Genomic DNA, 12559 nt, shown 5'->3' on the forward strand with positions numbered 1-12559 from the left:
GATTCGACGACGTTCGGAGTCTTCATCTGGCCATCACAAGTCAAAGTCTTGCTTCACGAATGAAGTTGAAGTAAGGTTGTGGACTCTGTATAAGTTACTGCATCATCTGTAATGATGTTGTCGAGTGCTTTTAGCTAGAGAGCAGCTCATGTACTGTCATTTTTGTAATTGATGATATCGAGTGAATCTTGAAGCTCAAGTCTCTTCATGATATTAAGATGGACGACGAGGACAGATCTCTAATACCATTCATTGTCATTGTTTTAGATGCACAGATAATTTTACTCACGCCAACAGAAATGGATTATGATTCTGAGAGAACAACTAAGAAAGTCGATCAAAATTCTTTATTTTAAATTTATATAAATAGTTATTCTACTAATTTTTCTTTTTTATTATTATAAAAGCTTCTTTGGTCTAATTTTTTTTTGTTAACTTCTTTTTAATATAAAATCTTCTTTATTCTACTAAATTTATATAAATTTATTTTGACTTATGGATATTTAATTCTACTAAATTTACCTCGCATGTTGAAGTCACAACTGCATGCAGAAACGCGGCCCTTCGTTTGTGATTCATGAATACCGTTGGATTTGCATGCTCCTCTTCGATCCACCGTTGAAACTACCCCTGAACCAAAATTGAACCGACTCGGCTGGCGTCGGGCGCGTCTTTTCAAATTTAAACCGCTCCGCAGCTTTAATTCAAACCGAAAACCGACCTAACGGTCGTGGGATTTCATGAACCTTGTCGAACAGAATTCACCACTTTACTACACCGGTACGATAGCCCCACGAGTGCTGATGCTTAGGTGCTCCCAACTTAAAACTTCCCCGCTCGATTCGATCCATATTCTGCAAACCGACCCAAAGCTCGATTCGAACCCTTCTCATGGCTAACGAAGCGTCGAACTCCTCCGCGAAGCATCTCGCCTCTTCGATCCCGTCCCCCGTGAGGGTGGTGCTGCGGGTGCGCCCCTTTCTACCTTCGGAGATCGACTCCAACGGCGAGCGCTCGATCCCCTGCATTAACCTCCTCGAGTCCGATCGCGGCGTTGGCGAGGAAGTCACCGTGCACCTGAAAGATCAATGGACCAGGTGCGTGGGTCTTCGTGATTTCTCGACCTCCTCGACAGCTTCGTCTCTTGATGGTGACACTGGAATCTTCACAGCCGGAGCGAATGCTACAAGTTGGACTCCTTCTTCGGCCAAGGCGATCGCGTCGGCCAGATCTTCCAGCAGGAGGTCAGCGCCGTGATCCCGGGTGTCCTCCGAGGGTTGAACGCGACGGTCTTCGCCTACGGTGCCACCGGGAGCGGGAAGACCTACACGATGCAGGCGAGGCAGCAGCGCAACGATCGCTGGTTCTTTATTCCTTTTTTTGTTCTGTTTTGTAGTAGTAGTAGCAAGATATCATGCCGAATCGATTCCTGAAGCAGGGCGCAGAGGGCGAACCAGGGATGATTACATTAGCGATTTCGGCCGTCTTGTCCTCATGCGAGAACACGGAGGACTGTTCCGTGGAGATATCGTTCTTCGAGATCTACATGGACCGATGTTATGACTTGTTGGAGCCAAAGGCGAAGGAGATCATCGCTATGGATGATAAGGACGGAAGAGTCCGGCTCAAGGGACTCTCCTGGGTATCATCTCGTCACCAATTAGGAATCTTCTCAACCTTTTTTCAGCTCATAGATAGTTTTAACTTTCTTTCTATTCGGTGATCTCAGGCTCAGATACGCTCGATGGATGAGTTCCATGAAGTGTTCGACACCGGTGTTCAGAGGAGAAAGGTTGCACGGACGGGCCTCAACGATGTCTCGAGTAGGAGCCACGCAGTGCTTGCGATCGCTGTCACGAATGGTGCCGTCAAAGGGAAGCTAAATCTCATAGACTTGGCAGGTCAGATCCGTCGTCAAAGGTCAAACTTTTCCTGTTTGGCTTCTCGGTGTGACTGGAAAGTGCCTATTTGTGCCCACCTGTTTGTGTGTTCGCAGGTAACGAAGATAATAGGAGAACCTGTAACGAGGGAATCCGCCTCCAGGAGAGCGCAAAGATCAATCAGTCCTTGTTCGCCTTGTCGAATGTAATTTATGCTCTCAACAACAACCAGCCACGGATTCCGTACCGAGAGAGCAAATTGACCCGGATACTGCAGGATTCGCTGGGAGGGACGAGTCGTGCTTTGATGATAGCATGTCTTGTAGGAATCATTCTTCTTGTCATGATAATATGTAGATAGCAATTGTTGTTTTTGTAAAACTTACTGAAAGTTCGATGCAGAATCCTGCCTCGTACCAAGAGGCTGTCCACACAGTTAGTTTGGCTGCTCGAAGTAGAAAAGTCGTGAATTATGTTGGTCTGGTAAGCAAGAAAGAGACTCCAAAGGTGAAAGTTGACATGGAGGCGAAGCTACGAGCTTGGCTTGATTCGAAGGGAAAGACAAAAAGTGTTAAGAGAATGCTAGGACCTTGTCGGACATTTGTGTCCAAACCCCCGTCCTCCACAATCCATTCAAAGAAAGAAGGATCAATATGTTCTTCTGCAAAATATGTCTCAAAAACCAAGGGGAGGTTAGTTTTCTCGTGTTGCTTTAAAATGCACGGTTTTTGTGGATTCTTTCCTTTGCTTTTAGCTATAGGTTGCTTCATTCCTTTATGGTATGTGTTAGCAGAAGACTATTTGATTCGGAGGCTCCAGCTTCAACTAGTATGCAGGTAAATTCCAGTTATCTGTTGACCCATACTTGATGACCACTATGCTAAGAAGTTAGCAGGTGTATGATCTTTTGTTTCATTTCGTTTTTAGGAATCAATAACATCGAGTGATACTACTTCCAAGGATCAATTACTTCTAAGTGAAGTAAGTTTGTTCACTGCAGAATGATGCATTTTGCAACAGTTTTTGGACTCTAAATATAAGGTTTGAGTTTCTTGAATCAGAATCTACATCCATGTGAAGAAGATATACTAGCTTGGTGTGATATTAGGCAGGATGAATCTGCAATCATTTTCAAGGAAGAGGCATGTCAAGACCACGAGCAAACTTTGTCAAACAAGATTCAGTTAAACCTCTCTCAGGTTTGGCTCTCGTACTAATCAGTGTAAAATTTTAGTATTTTTCAAGATTGGATGTCTGCCATGTTGAATTTCTGAGGCATAATGAATTTAAGATTTTCATTCACATTAAACATTTTGATGATGATTGTTCACTCAAACATTTTTGTGTTTCTTTAGCATGGGACACCTGGACCATACATGACTTCTCAAGATATCAGCATTCAGGTAGAACTAAGGTGACTTCGGAACATACTATTTCTAAGAAAGCAACAAAGACATACTAGTTTTAAATCAAATTTTCTCTTATAGGTTCTGCCGGTCTGTGACAAAACCAGATCTGACCACTATGTTGCTGAAATCAATTCCTTGAAGACATCAAATTTACTAGGTACTACTAATTTTTATTTATTTAAATTTTGGATTATGGAATATCAAGGCAAGGTCTTCAGCCAGAAAGTTTATAACCTCCTTATCTCATGTTCATTCAGACACACCCTTTAACAAAGAGAATGTGCTCCTCATTCCTACGGACTGCATGGGATCACCGGCAGCCACTGAAAGGATTAAAGAAGTTCATAACTCTTTAAGAAAAGTTCTCTCACCATTGTCTTCAAATACGACTTCAATTAGCAAGTTGTCAGATGACTGCAAGAATCTTATTTTATTAGATCCAAAAACTCCTAACACAAATTATAGCAAGGATGATTTCAGAATGAATGACACTCCACTTGATAAATTCAAAGTATCCAGCTCAAACTTGAAGGTTAGTGTTACCACAGATCACACGTATTGACAAGTGGATATGGATTACAATACTGACTAACTCACAATGATGTGCAGGAGACTCTTGTTCAAGAGTATTTAACATTCTTGAATATTGCTAGCAAGTAAGTTTTGCTTTTGACCTCAGAAATACTACGATCTTCTGATTTCTTTATGTATGTTGCTTAATCATTTTTAATTATGACTTTATATCAATGAATCATCGAATGGTTTATCAAAAAGAAAATCTAATGGCATACCAAATAAGGATGTCAATTTGTATATTTACTGTTTTTATAGAGTGAATCGAGTGACATATTGACATGAACAAATTAGTATACAAGGTATTTGATGTAATATTTATATATGTCAATATATTTTGGTTTTATTCATGCTTTACATAATATGTAGAGGGCTTATAACATGTTTGACAATCCTATTTTTCGTTAGTTTTTGTGGTTGTTTTAGTCCTGTAAACGTAGATTGTGCGCATTCATCGTACAAAGACAAAACTATCCAAAAACATATCATCTAGACAACTATTTTGAGGTTTTCTAGCCTTGCAAAGTGAGTGTCAGCCAATATAGCACCTTAGAGCTACCTAGGTGACATATGATTGGATGAGTCTTTAGGATAATGTCTAGGATTAGTTCATTGCTTTATTCTGTAGCAGTGTTACGTAGGTACTTGTGGGGACTTTTGATCACAATAGACCTCCTTAAACCCTTTATTATGACTGTTTAGAGTTTGCAAATTCTATATTTGTAATTTACATTATTTATCAAGTGTTTGCTGAAATATCTGCTTGTGGGATCCCGAGTTAAACACTTCCTCTAACCCTTTGTGGATGGATACGCAAGGGTGTCATACGACTTGAGTAAATCCAATTAAATTCATGACATATGGTATCAGAGTGGGATAAGAATACTCCGGAACATTTGGTATAAAAACGTGGAGGACTTAGCATGGCTGCATTGAGGGCAGCCAACACATATGACCATTTGAGGAGCGAGCATCTAAAAAGAATGACTAACCCTTCACGCGAGAGGTATCATATAAACAAGCTAGTTGGGTAGAACATGTAGTGTACAAAGGTTGGGATGGTTGAGTTTGAGTTACGGCTCATGTTGGGAACCAAAATTGATAGTGCTTAATGCAAGCGGAAGCATTTAGTAAAGGATGAAATCATGTAAGGAGGGATGAGTTGTTTAGTACGAAAGAATTGTGCAAAGTTTGCGGAGGCAGGGGACTTATTAACTCAAAGAATTCGAAACTCATTCAATGGCTTGTATTTGGAGACGAACTATTCATGGTCATCCCAAGACGACTGAAACTCAACGTCATGGAGCATGAAAATTTTCTTTTAGGTATAAGAAGGATATGCCTATAGGAGATTGAAGTATAGCATATTACTAGGATTTGAGAGATACAGTAGGGGTTGTATTGGTGAAGAGTCATAATTTAACAAGTGTATTCGTAGTGATGGAATTGTGCACAGTTTATTCAGTAAGGAGAAGTAGTCCAAGGGGATGGTAGTCTCTAAAACTTCTAGAAAGAAGGATACAAAGAGGAAAGTTGCTCTAATGAGACAAATATCTAGGAGGGATAAGTCTAGGTTCTCTAGAGAGAGATGACTTATATGCAATGGATCGCACATGTTGAGGGAGTATCTCAAGATCGAATTCCATAAAGTTTAATGGACCAAGTGAGCAACGAGGAGTCATCGCATATTCTCGCAAGAGGTAATGCATTGATAGATGCATTGATATCAAGTGGGGGAGTAACCCAAGATGACCCTAAACAAAGACATACTTAGAGCTGATGTAGAGATCAAACTCAACGGAGGGCTGACCCATGGAATGGTGGGTGAGAGGGTCACGAGGATTTTTGGCTGTGTGGACCTCCTTGGACTTTTTGTTGCGTGACCGTTCAAAGCTTGCAAGTTCTATATTTGTAATTTGTATTGCCTATCAAGTATTTACTAAAATGTTTAGTTATGAGATCCCAAGTTAAACGCTTTCTCTAACTTGTCTTAACTCTTTGTGAATAGACACCTAAGGATATCGTACGATTTAGGCAAATCTAATTAAATCCGTAACAATATGGTTAGGTTGAACCATAGTACTACATAACTTAAATCATTAAGTAAATTATAATAGGAAACCACAGAAATTGATCTGACAAGCTACTGAGATGTAGTTAATAGTCTGGATTAATTACATGTCACTAGATTGTCAGTACCAGTTGCACCACAGAAATTTAACTGACAGGCCACTGAGATGTAATTAATCATGTGGATTAATAGTGTGATGGAGATCAAGTGAGAACATTTTGAAGTCTATTTATTTTCAATGTTACAGATATCAGCTACTAAAATATAAGACCAGATCAAAATTAAGAAAAAAAAAAACTGAAAGTGTCTGATATCAAGCTTAAAAGATACTCATGATCTTAAACTGGATAGTTCGAGTTCACTGTTCTGTGTTTAAAAGTCTATTTAAGGTTGGTTCACATCTTCCTTTTTGTTGATTTCATAAAATGGTCGCATGCTGAGAAATCTGATCTTTGAATGACATATAAAATTTGTAATGCTACTCGATAAATTCTTTATATGGGATTTATATCAACTGAAGTGCTGCTCTTCTTTTATGCATCATGAACAGTTTTACGGTTTTATCATTGATGTTTTTGTATGTGTTCTTGAACATTGTTCTTCATTATTTTCATTTTTCATCTAATTTTTTTGCTTGTTTTTCTTGTACACGACAACTTCAATTGGAACAAAGACAAATATTGATGAAAATATGAAACAAAAACATGCCATACCTAAATGGAACAGGCTGCAAGATAGATGTCAGATACACATGTAATCTCAGTTATTCTCAGCAATAGAAATGGGTAATGAGAAACTTGGAACATAGCTAGCTGAAAAAGGACATGCTAATATGCAGATCCATGAAGATCATGGATGGGCATTTTAGTTTCAACAAAGATGTTGATTTAATACTTTAGGCTGGAACTTTTATTCTGATGTTGTTTAGGTCACAAAACATAAGTATTTGCTAAGAGAATTTTTGCCTTACAGTCTCTATGGAAGGGGCATCTACCATAGTTCTAAGATTAACTCAGATAATGATATGCCTTTTTTGATGACTCAAACTATTCAATAGTGAGAATCGTTTTGAATTGTTTCAAAGTTTCAGACTTTTCCTTAGCACAAAAAATAAATGCAAATGGAAGTGAAGTTCAATTTTATGTTGAGTGCTGTTTCTCATTCAAAACTGTGAAATGACTAACTTTCACTCAATTTTGCTTTCAGAGAGGAGCTACTGCAATTAAAGGTAGCATGCAAAACCCATTATTAAAAATCTCACAAACAACAAATTTTTTTTATCCATAGTTGACTTTTACTTTCCTTAACCAAGGGTATTGGTCAAAAAAGAGCAGAATACATACTTGAGCTGCGAGAAGAAACACCCAATCCAATGAAATCAGTAAGTTGTTATTAAACAATTCAAGTTAGATTTATGCATTTGACTTTCGTTGATTGCTAAAACAGTATTTTGAATGGTTACAGTTGTCTGACCTGGAGAAGATAGGCCTGTCTTCAAAGCAGGTAGACCATCAAGCTTTCTAGTGCCCATCGGTCTATTTTAAACACATCACCACACTTTCTCAGTGCCAGTATTTTGCTTATTCTTCCATAAAACCACAAGCGTCTCATAAAACAATGAGATGCTTATTTGGTCATGAGCTATAAAATAGATATATAGATATATGGATGCCGTTTCCTTTTTCATATAGTATTGATGAGAATTAGTGACATGCAGCTTAACTATTGTAAATTTTCTAGGTGCATGACATGTTCAGAAGGACAGCCAGAGAAATTTTCGCGTGATGTTAACCTTATCGACTAGAATCCAGATCAAAGAACTTGTAACTTTAGTTAAATTGGAAGTAACAATAGAGCTTAGCTGATCGTCGGCAACAATAGAGTTGCTCCTCGGAAGATCGACAATCTACTTTGATGTCTAACGCTGCTTTCTGGTTTGATGGTGCAGCATGTTGTTACTTGTCCTCGGAAGCCCATCCAATGGACCGGTATGCATTGTTGCCGTTCTTGTTGTTGTATTAGTTGTAACCAAAATGGTATGTATGTGACAAACTAATGTTTGTAATCTAAAATATTATATCAAGTTGTTTTCTTGGGTTTATTTTCTAAATCATCATGACCATTTTGCTTTTATCACCATGCTTGTATTCATAGCACTGTTTTACATACAATTCAGCATCAGATATAATTTAGACCCTGATGTGATGGGTAAAACAAGCATCATATATATCATCATGAATCTCCTTACTGGCATCTTCAGTTGCACTAAAGGAGATCATGGCCCCTTTAGGATAATTTGCCAAGTGTAAGATAATTGCAGTGACATTGCTCTAATTTATCATGTTCGTCTAGCTTTCACAAATTGCAGTACCAATATGGAAGCTATCAGGTTTCATAACCAGAGAAGCTCTCGTTGCCTTTTGATTTCTAGGGTGTGGATCCACAAGAAACACACACGAGGCCCTTTTAAGCACTATGTATATAGCAAGAACAGAACAGAAAAAACCATAATACCTCTTAAAATTGTTTCCTTGCATGAAACAGTGCATCAGTAAGTTAAAAGACAGTTCATAAAGTCTAATGTTTGTTCATCAAGAAATCAAACAACTAGAGATCTTGCTCAAGAAGACATTTCAGTGATACATTGCAAATACATAGTTCGGTAGTCTATTGTTGTTCCAAACCCGCATATCATGTTGATGCTTTTTAAGTTCCAAACTCTAGAAGCAAGTACCGACAAAGCAGCTGTTACTTAGATGAATGGAGGAAGTATCACCCAGCGCCGTGGATACCTTGGTCGTCCTTCTTTACCATCAAATAACTGCAACAAAGAGTAGGTGTGAGAACTAAATGCAATGAAACAGACATGCCAAACTAATTTCTATGTTGAACAATTTTGACCAGAATATACAATTGTTACAATGAACAAGTCATGTATCATGTTGTGGCATATAGTAATGATTCAAATCTCAGGCATCAAGACAGTGATAAGAGATCCCTGCACAACCAAGAAAGTTCTATTGGTTTACCTTCTTGAGCCGACGGTGTTTCGCGAGGGCCCAGTTAGTCATAATGAGAGCAGCCACCACAAGGAACACGTAACCTGCTATTGTTTGGGTTGCAATATTGAAACCAAGCCATTGATAGATCTCCGTTGTGTAGTTTGCACAAGTCACTATGTTGAACAAAAACCCATGAGGAATCTGATAACCACCATTACCATTGGGGTTTCTGAGGTTCCTCAACAATATATGGCAGTAAAAGTTTGAAACCTGGCATATCAACCCAAATCCAAAACCAATCTTCATTTGCAGATCATTGACAGGTGTATACAGGGGGTGATTCACATAGTATGCAATGTATGCACCAAAAGTCCAATAATAGGCACAGTTCCTGAAGACATTGGAGAGAGGTGAAGTTGCATGGCTGAATCTGTGAACGAAGAAAGTCTCCATGATACGCTTGGAGTAATGAAGACACCAGTAATACATAGCATATGTCTGGACTGGGTAAACAACACGTTCACCCTCATAGCCGAAGTACTTGTATACTGGAAAATAGTAGAAGATCGGGTAGATAACCAAAGGACCCAAGTACTCCCAGAAGAAAAGTGTTCTGTATAAGACCTGCACTCCTAAATCCTTGAAGACCACAGTCAGATTCTTGACATTCCCATCACAATAGTCTACAAGCTTTTTCTTTGGACTAAGGACAATTGGTTTTCCCTGGATCCCAGCTTGCATTGGCAAGGTAAGTCGCTGTCTTGAAGGATAGTACTTTTTGGCTGCAATTTGAGAGGGTGACAATTAAATGATTAACGTTAGTAAAATAGCTCAAGAATTTGAGAAAGCATACATGACTCAATGTAAGAATTAAAAGTATAATTGAACAGATGAATAAGACAGACAGGTTGCGTTAAAATAACTGCATGATTTTGAAAGTATAAGAAAAGACTTACAGATCAATTTGTCTCATCTTGCCAAGCTTAGAACTATGGGATAACTGTAATATAACAACTATATCTACATCACTGGTTTGTTTCCATTGGAAGCTTGTGCTGAAGTAATGATGATGATGATAATAATAATACCAAAAGTTAACCAATGATGATGATCGACAATCAAAAATAAATTACAATATTTGGATACAGCTTTCTGCAAGGGATCGATACGACCAGAGTACAGAAATCAGGCATGTGAAAATATGAAGCAAAAGAAATGGACCACAAGGTAGCAATTCTGCAGCATATCCAATAATCTGTAAGAGTTAACTCAGAAGACTATATAATCATTTTTAAATGGACTATTTGTTGAATGCCATATATTTCCATATAAACCGGATGTTACATAAACATGTAGCTTTTATTGAAGCATTATTTCCAAATTCATGTTAGTAATGAATTCCAAGTTTCCATAAGGAGGTAAAAGCACTGTGCTTTTGTTTTCCCAAAGAGAAGTCAACTCACTGAATGAATAAGGAGAACCATCTGGATGACATAATATTCAACCAGAAGAGCATAAGATATGAGAATCATAAAAGAACATTAACATAGATCCACAATATTAATAATCAGTAGGTAAAATAGACTAAATCCTCAATTACATCTACAAAAAATTAGACCTGAAAAGATATACTGGAACATAGTGATACAAGATATTTATCCTAATAAGGCTCCATATTGTTGTTTCAACAGGCGAATCTCATGGTTAATCTGCTACATGAATCACTCAGAACACGGAAAAGAAAGAGAGAAATATCTCGAGTCACCTAAGAAGGGTTTCCAAGAAACTTACTTCGGGCATGGATAGCTTCCTGTAGATCGCTCACAGTGGCCTGAAAACACATCAAGAAAGAAACTTTTTTGCTTTAAATCGATCGGTAACGCACAGATCGACATGCTTCATAGACTCAACGAAAGATGAGCAACACAAAACAACAGACTGAACTACTGGAAAACGAATCTTTCACCGGATTCTTGAGACAAACCCTCTCCGGAAGCACCAAAAACCAATCTTTTCTCTCGAGAAGAAAGAAACAATGGAGGAGGAGAAAAGGTACCTCATCGTGGAGCTCAATCCCGCCCTTGATGACCTCCCTCCCGCTGCGCGAAACAACCGTTACCTTCATCCTTCCCGACCTCGGAATGCGCCCAACTCAGCGCGGCCAAACGAGGAGAAGAAGCGGACGGCCCTCGCGGATCACAATCAGAGACGACGGCTCATCTGCACCATTTATGCCGACGGATCTCGACTCGATCCGAGGGGCGTTGGCCGGCTTTAATGAGCGCAGTTTGGGTCGGAAGAGGCGTACTTCGATTCCTCCTCGCCGCTTACGGTTCACAAGAACCGTTGGATTGAAGATTCCCTTCCCCTCCACCGTTCATTTACGTGCATGCGATCGCATGCGCCTCTCATCGATAGGACGAGTCATCAATGAGGGGGGAATGTGGTTGAAGGTAGGAGAGCAGCTAACCAAAACGATTGATTGCGGTGTGCAAACGAATTGCTTGTGATAAATCTACAACATTATGCATTTGTCTTCAAAAATTTTGACTGTGGATTGACAAATTAATTATATTATCAAATATAGTTATACTTCTTCAACATTCTATTTTTAATTTAAAATTTTATATTAAAATTTTTATTATTATCAAAATAAAATATCTAATATTATTTATCATAACATTATCGATTTTATCATAAAAATGATATAAAAAATAATTTTAATAATGATGGATGACGAATGAAGAGAGAAAAAAAAAAGGATAATATAACTGTCGATGCTATGTATCAATATTGATGTGACTCGATAATTATGCGATGAAAGAATCACTCGGTATCTCATAAATATGATGGGTCATGAAGTATGGTCGAAGGTAGGAGCGTTGACCAAAATAATTAATTGATTGTCACATAAGAGAGTAAATTAAATGGTCATTTTCATAGTAGATTGGAGACATTTGTTGGTCATGCAATCGTGTGAGTGCATTCAAGGAGGAAGGGCCAACCAACGAAAGGTTTGGGGTAGATGAGCAAACCACCTACATTAACTACTCAAATCTAGAGGTGCATAAGTTGAGTTTTCTTCCGTACTATCATGCAACTCTTGCCAGATTGGAGATCATTTAGCTTTTCTTTTATATAAATACGATGTTTATGCTTCGGCACAACGACGATGATGGTTTATATCGCCATTAGTTTAATCTAACTTAGGAGGCATAGAGCTCTTGAATTTGGTTATAAAAGCTTTTAATATATTGGAGGCATGTTCATAATATTTTTTTTTTTTATTTTTAAGTGTTTTTTTAAGAAAATAGTTACAAGGCAAAAAAATACTATTGTAGATTCTAATTTGTTTTATTAATTTTTTTTTATTTTTATTAGGGATGCCAATTATACTTGTCAATATGTGTATCCGTGGGAATCCGCTTCTAATAGGTGAGGATGATCGAGAAAAAATAAATGAGGATGAAAGACATTTTATATTTCTAATGCAAATAGAAGATGAGAATGAGTAGAGTACTCTCGATTATTACTCTCACTCGTACTTGACTTATTAAAACGTGAGTTGAGATGCTAGCTCGAAATGCGAGAAGAGCTAAACTTTCATTATTCAAATTAAACTAG

The 12559-nt window shown here is 38.2% G+C and overlaps 2 protein-coding genes across 2 annotated transcripts; one reads left to right on the forward strand and one right to left on the reverse strand.

The window, feature by feature from the left end:
• Positions 1–765: 765 nt before the first annotated feature.
• Positions 766–8049, forward strand: LOC135614380 (kinesin-like protein KIN-10C). Its single transcript, XM_065111708.1, has 17 exons — positions 766–1097; positions 1172–1337; positions 1439–1642; positions 1730–1901; positions 1997–2202; positions 2283–2572; positions 2674–2716; positions 2808–2861; positions 2942–3079; positions 3236–3283; positions 3368–3446; positions 3547–3821; positions 3899–3945; positions 7140–7161; positions 7246–7314; positions 7398–7436; positions 7674–8049. The coding sequence occupies exons 1-17, from the start codon at positions 892–894 to the stop codon at positions 7716–7718; spliced, it is 2103 nt and encodes a 700-aa protein (XP_064967780.1). The 5' UTR covers positions 766–891; the 3' UTR covers positions 7719–8049.
• Positions 8050–8431: 382 nt separating this feature from the next.
• On the reverse strand, positions 8432–11351 carry LOC103987000 (very-long-chain enoyl-CoA reductase). Its single transcript, XM_009405171.3, has 4 exons — positions 10992–11351; positions 10727–10766; positions 8963–9717; positions 8432–8754 (listed from the first exon to the last, which is right to left on the reverse strand). The coding sequence occupies exons 1-4, from the start codon at positions 11058–11060 to the stop codon at positions 8686–8688; spliced, it is 933 nt and encodes a 310-aa protein (XP_009403446.2). The 5' UTR covers positions 11061–11351; the 3' UTR covers positions 8432–8685.
• Between the last annotated feature and the right edge of the window lie 1208 nt (positions 11352–12559).

Source organism: Musa acuminata, chromosome BXJ2-6 (genome assembly GCF_036884655.1).
Source record: "Musa acuminata AAA Group cultivar baxijiao chromosome BXJ2-6, Cavendish_Baxijiao_AAA, whole genome shotgun sequence".
Lineage (NCBI taxonomy): Eukaryota > Viridiplantae > Streptophyta > Magnoliopsida > Zingiberales > Musaceae > Musa > Musa acuminata.

Excerpts from the sequence above, each read along its gene's own strand:
- LOC103987000 (XM_009405171.3), bottom strand. The coding sequence starts at position 11,060 with ATGAAGGTAACGGTTGTTTCGCGCAGCGGGAGGGAGGTCATCAAGGGC. Across the intron at positions 10,767-10,991 it reads GGATTGAGCTCCACGATGAG|GCCACTGTGAGCGATCTACA; the intron begins GTACCTTTTCTC and ends ATGTGTTTTCAG. Across the intron at positions 9,718-10,726 it reads GGAAGCTATCCATGCCCGAA|CCAAAAAGTACTATCCTTCA; the intron begins GTAAGTTTCTTG and ends CTCAAATTGCAG.
- LOC135614380 (XM_065111708.1), top strand. The coding sequence starts at position 892 with ATGGCTAACGAAGCGTCGAACTCCTCCGCGAAGCATCTCGCCTCTTCG. Across the intron at positions 1,338-1,438 it reads GGAAGACCTACACGATGCAG|GGCGCAGAGGGCGAACCAGG; the intron begins GCGAGGCAGCAG and ends TTCCTGAAGCAG. Across the intron at positions 2,573-2,673 it reads GTCTCAAAAACCAAGGGGAG|AAGACTATTTGATTCGGAGG; the intron begins GTTAGTTTTCTC and ends ATGTGTTAGCAG.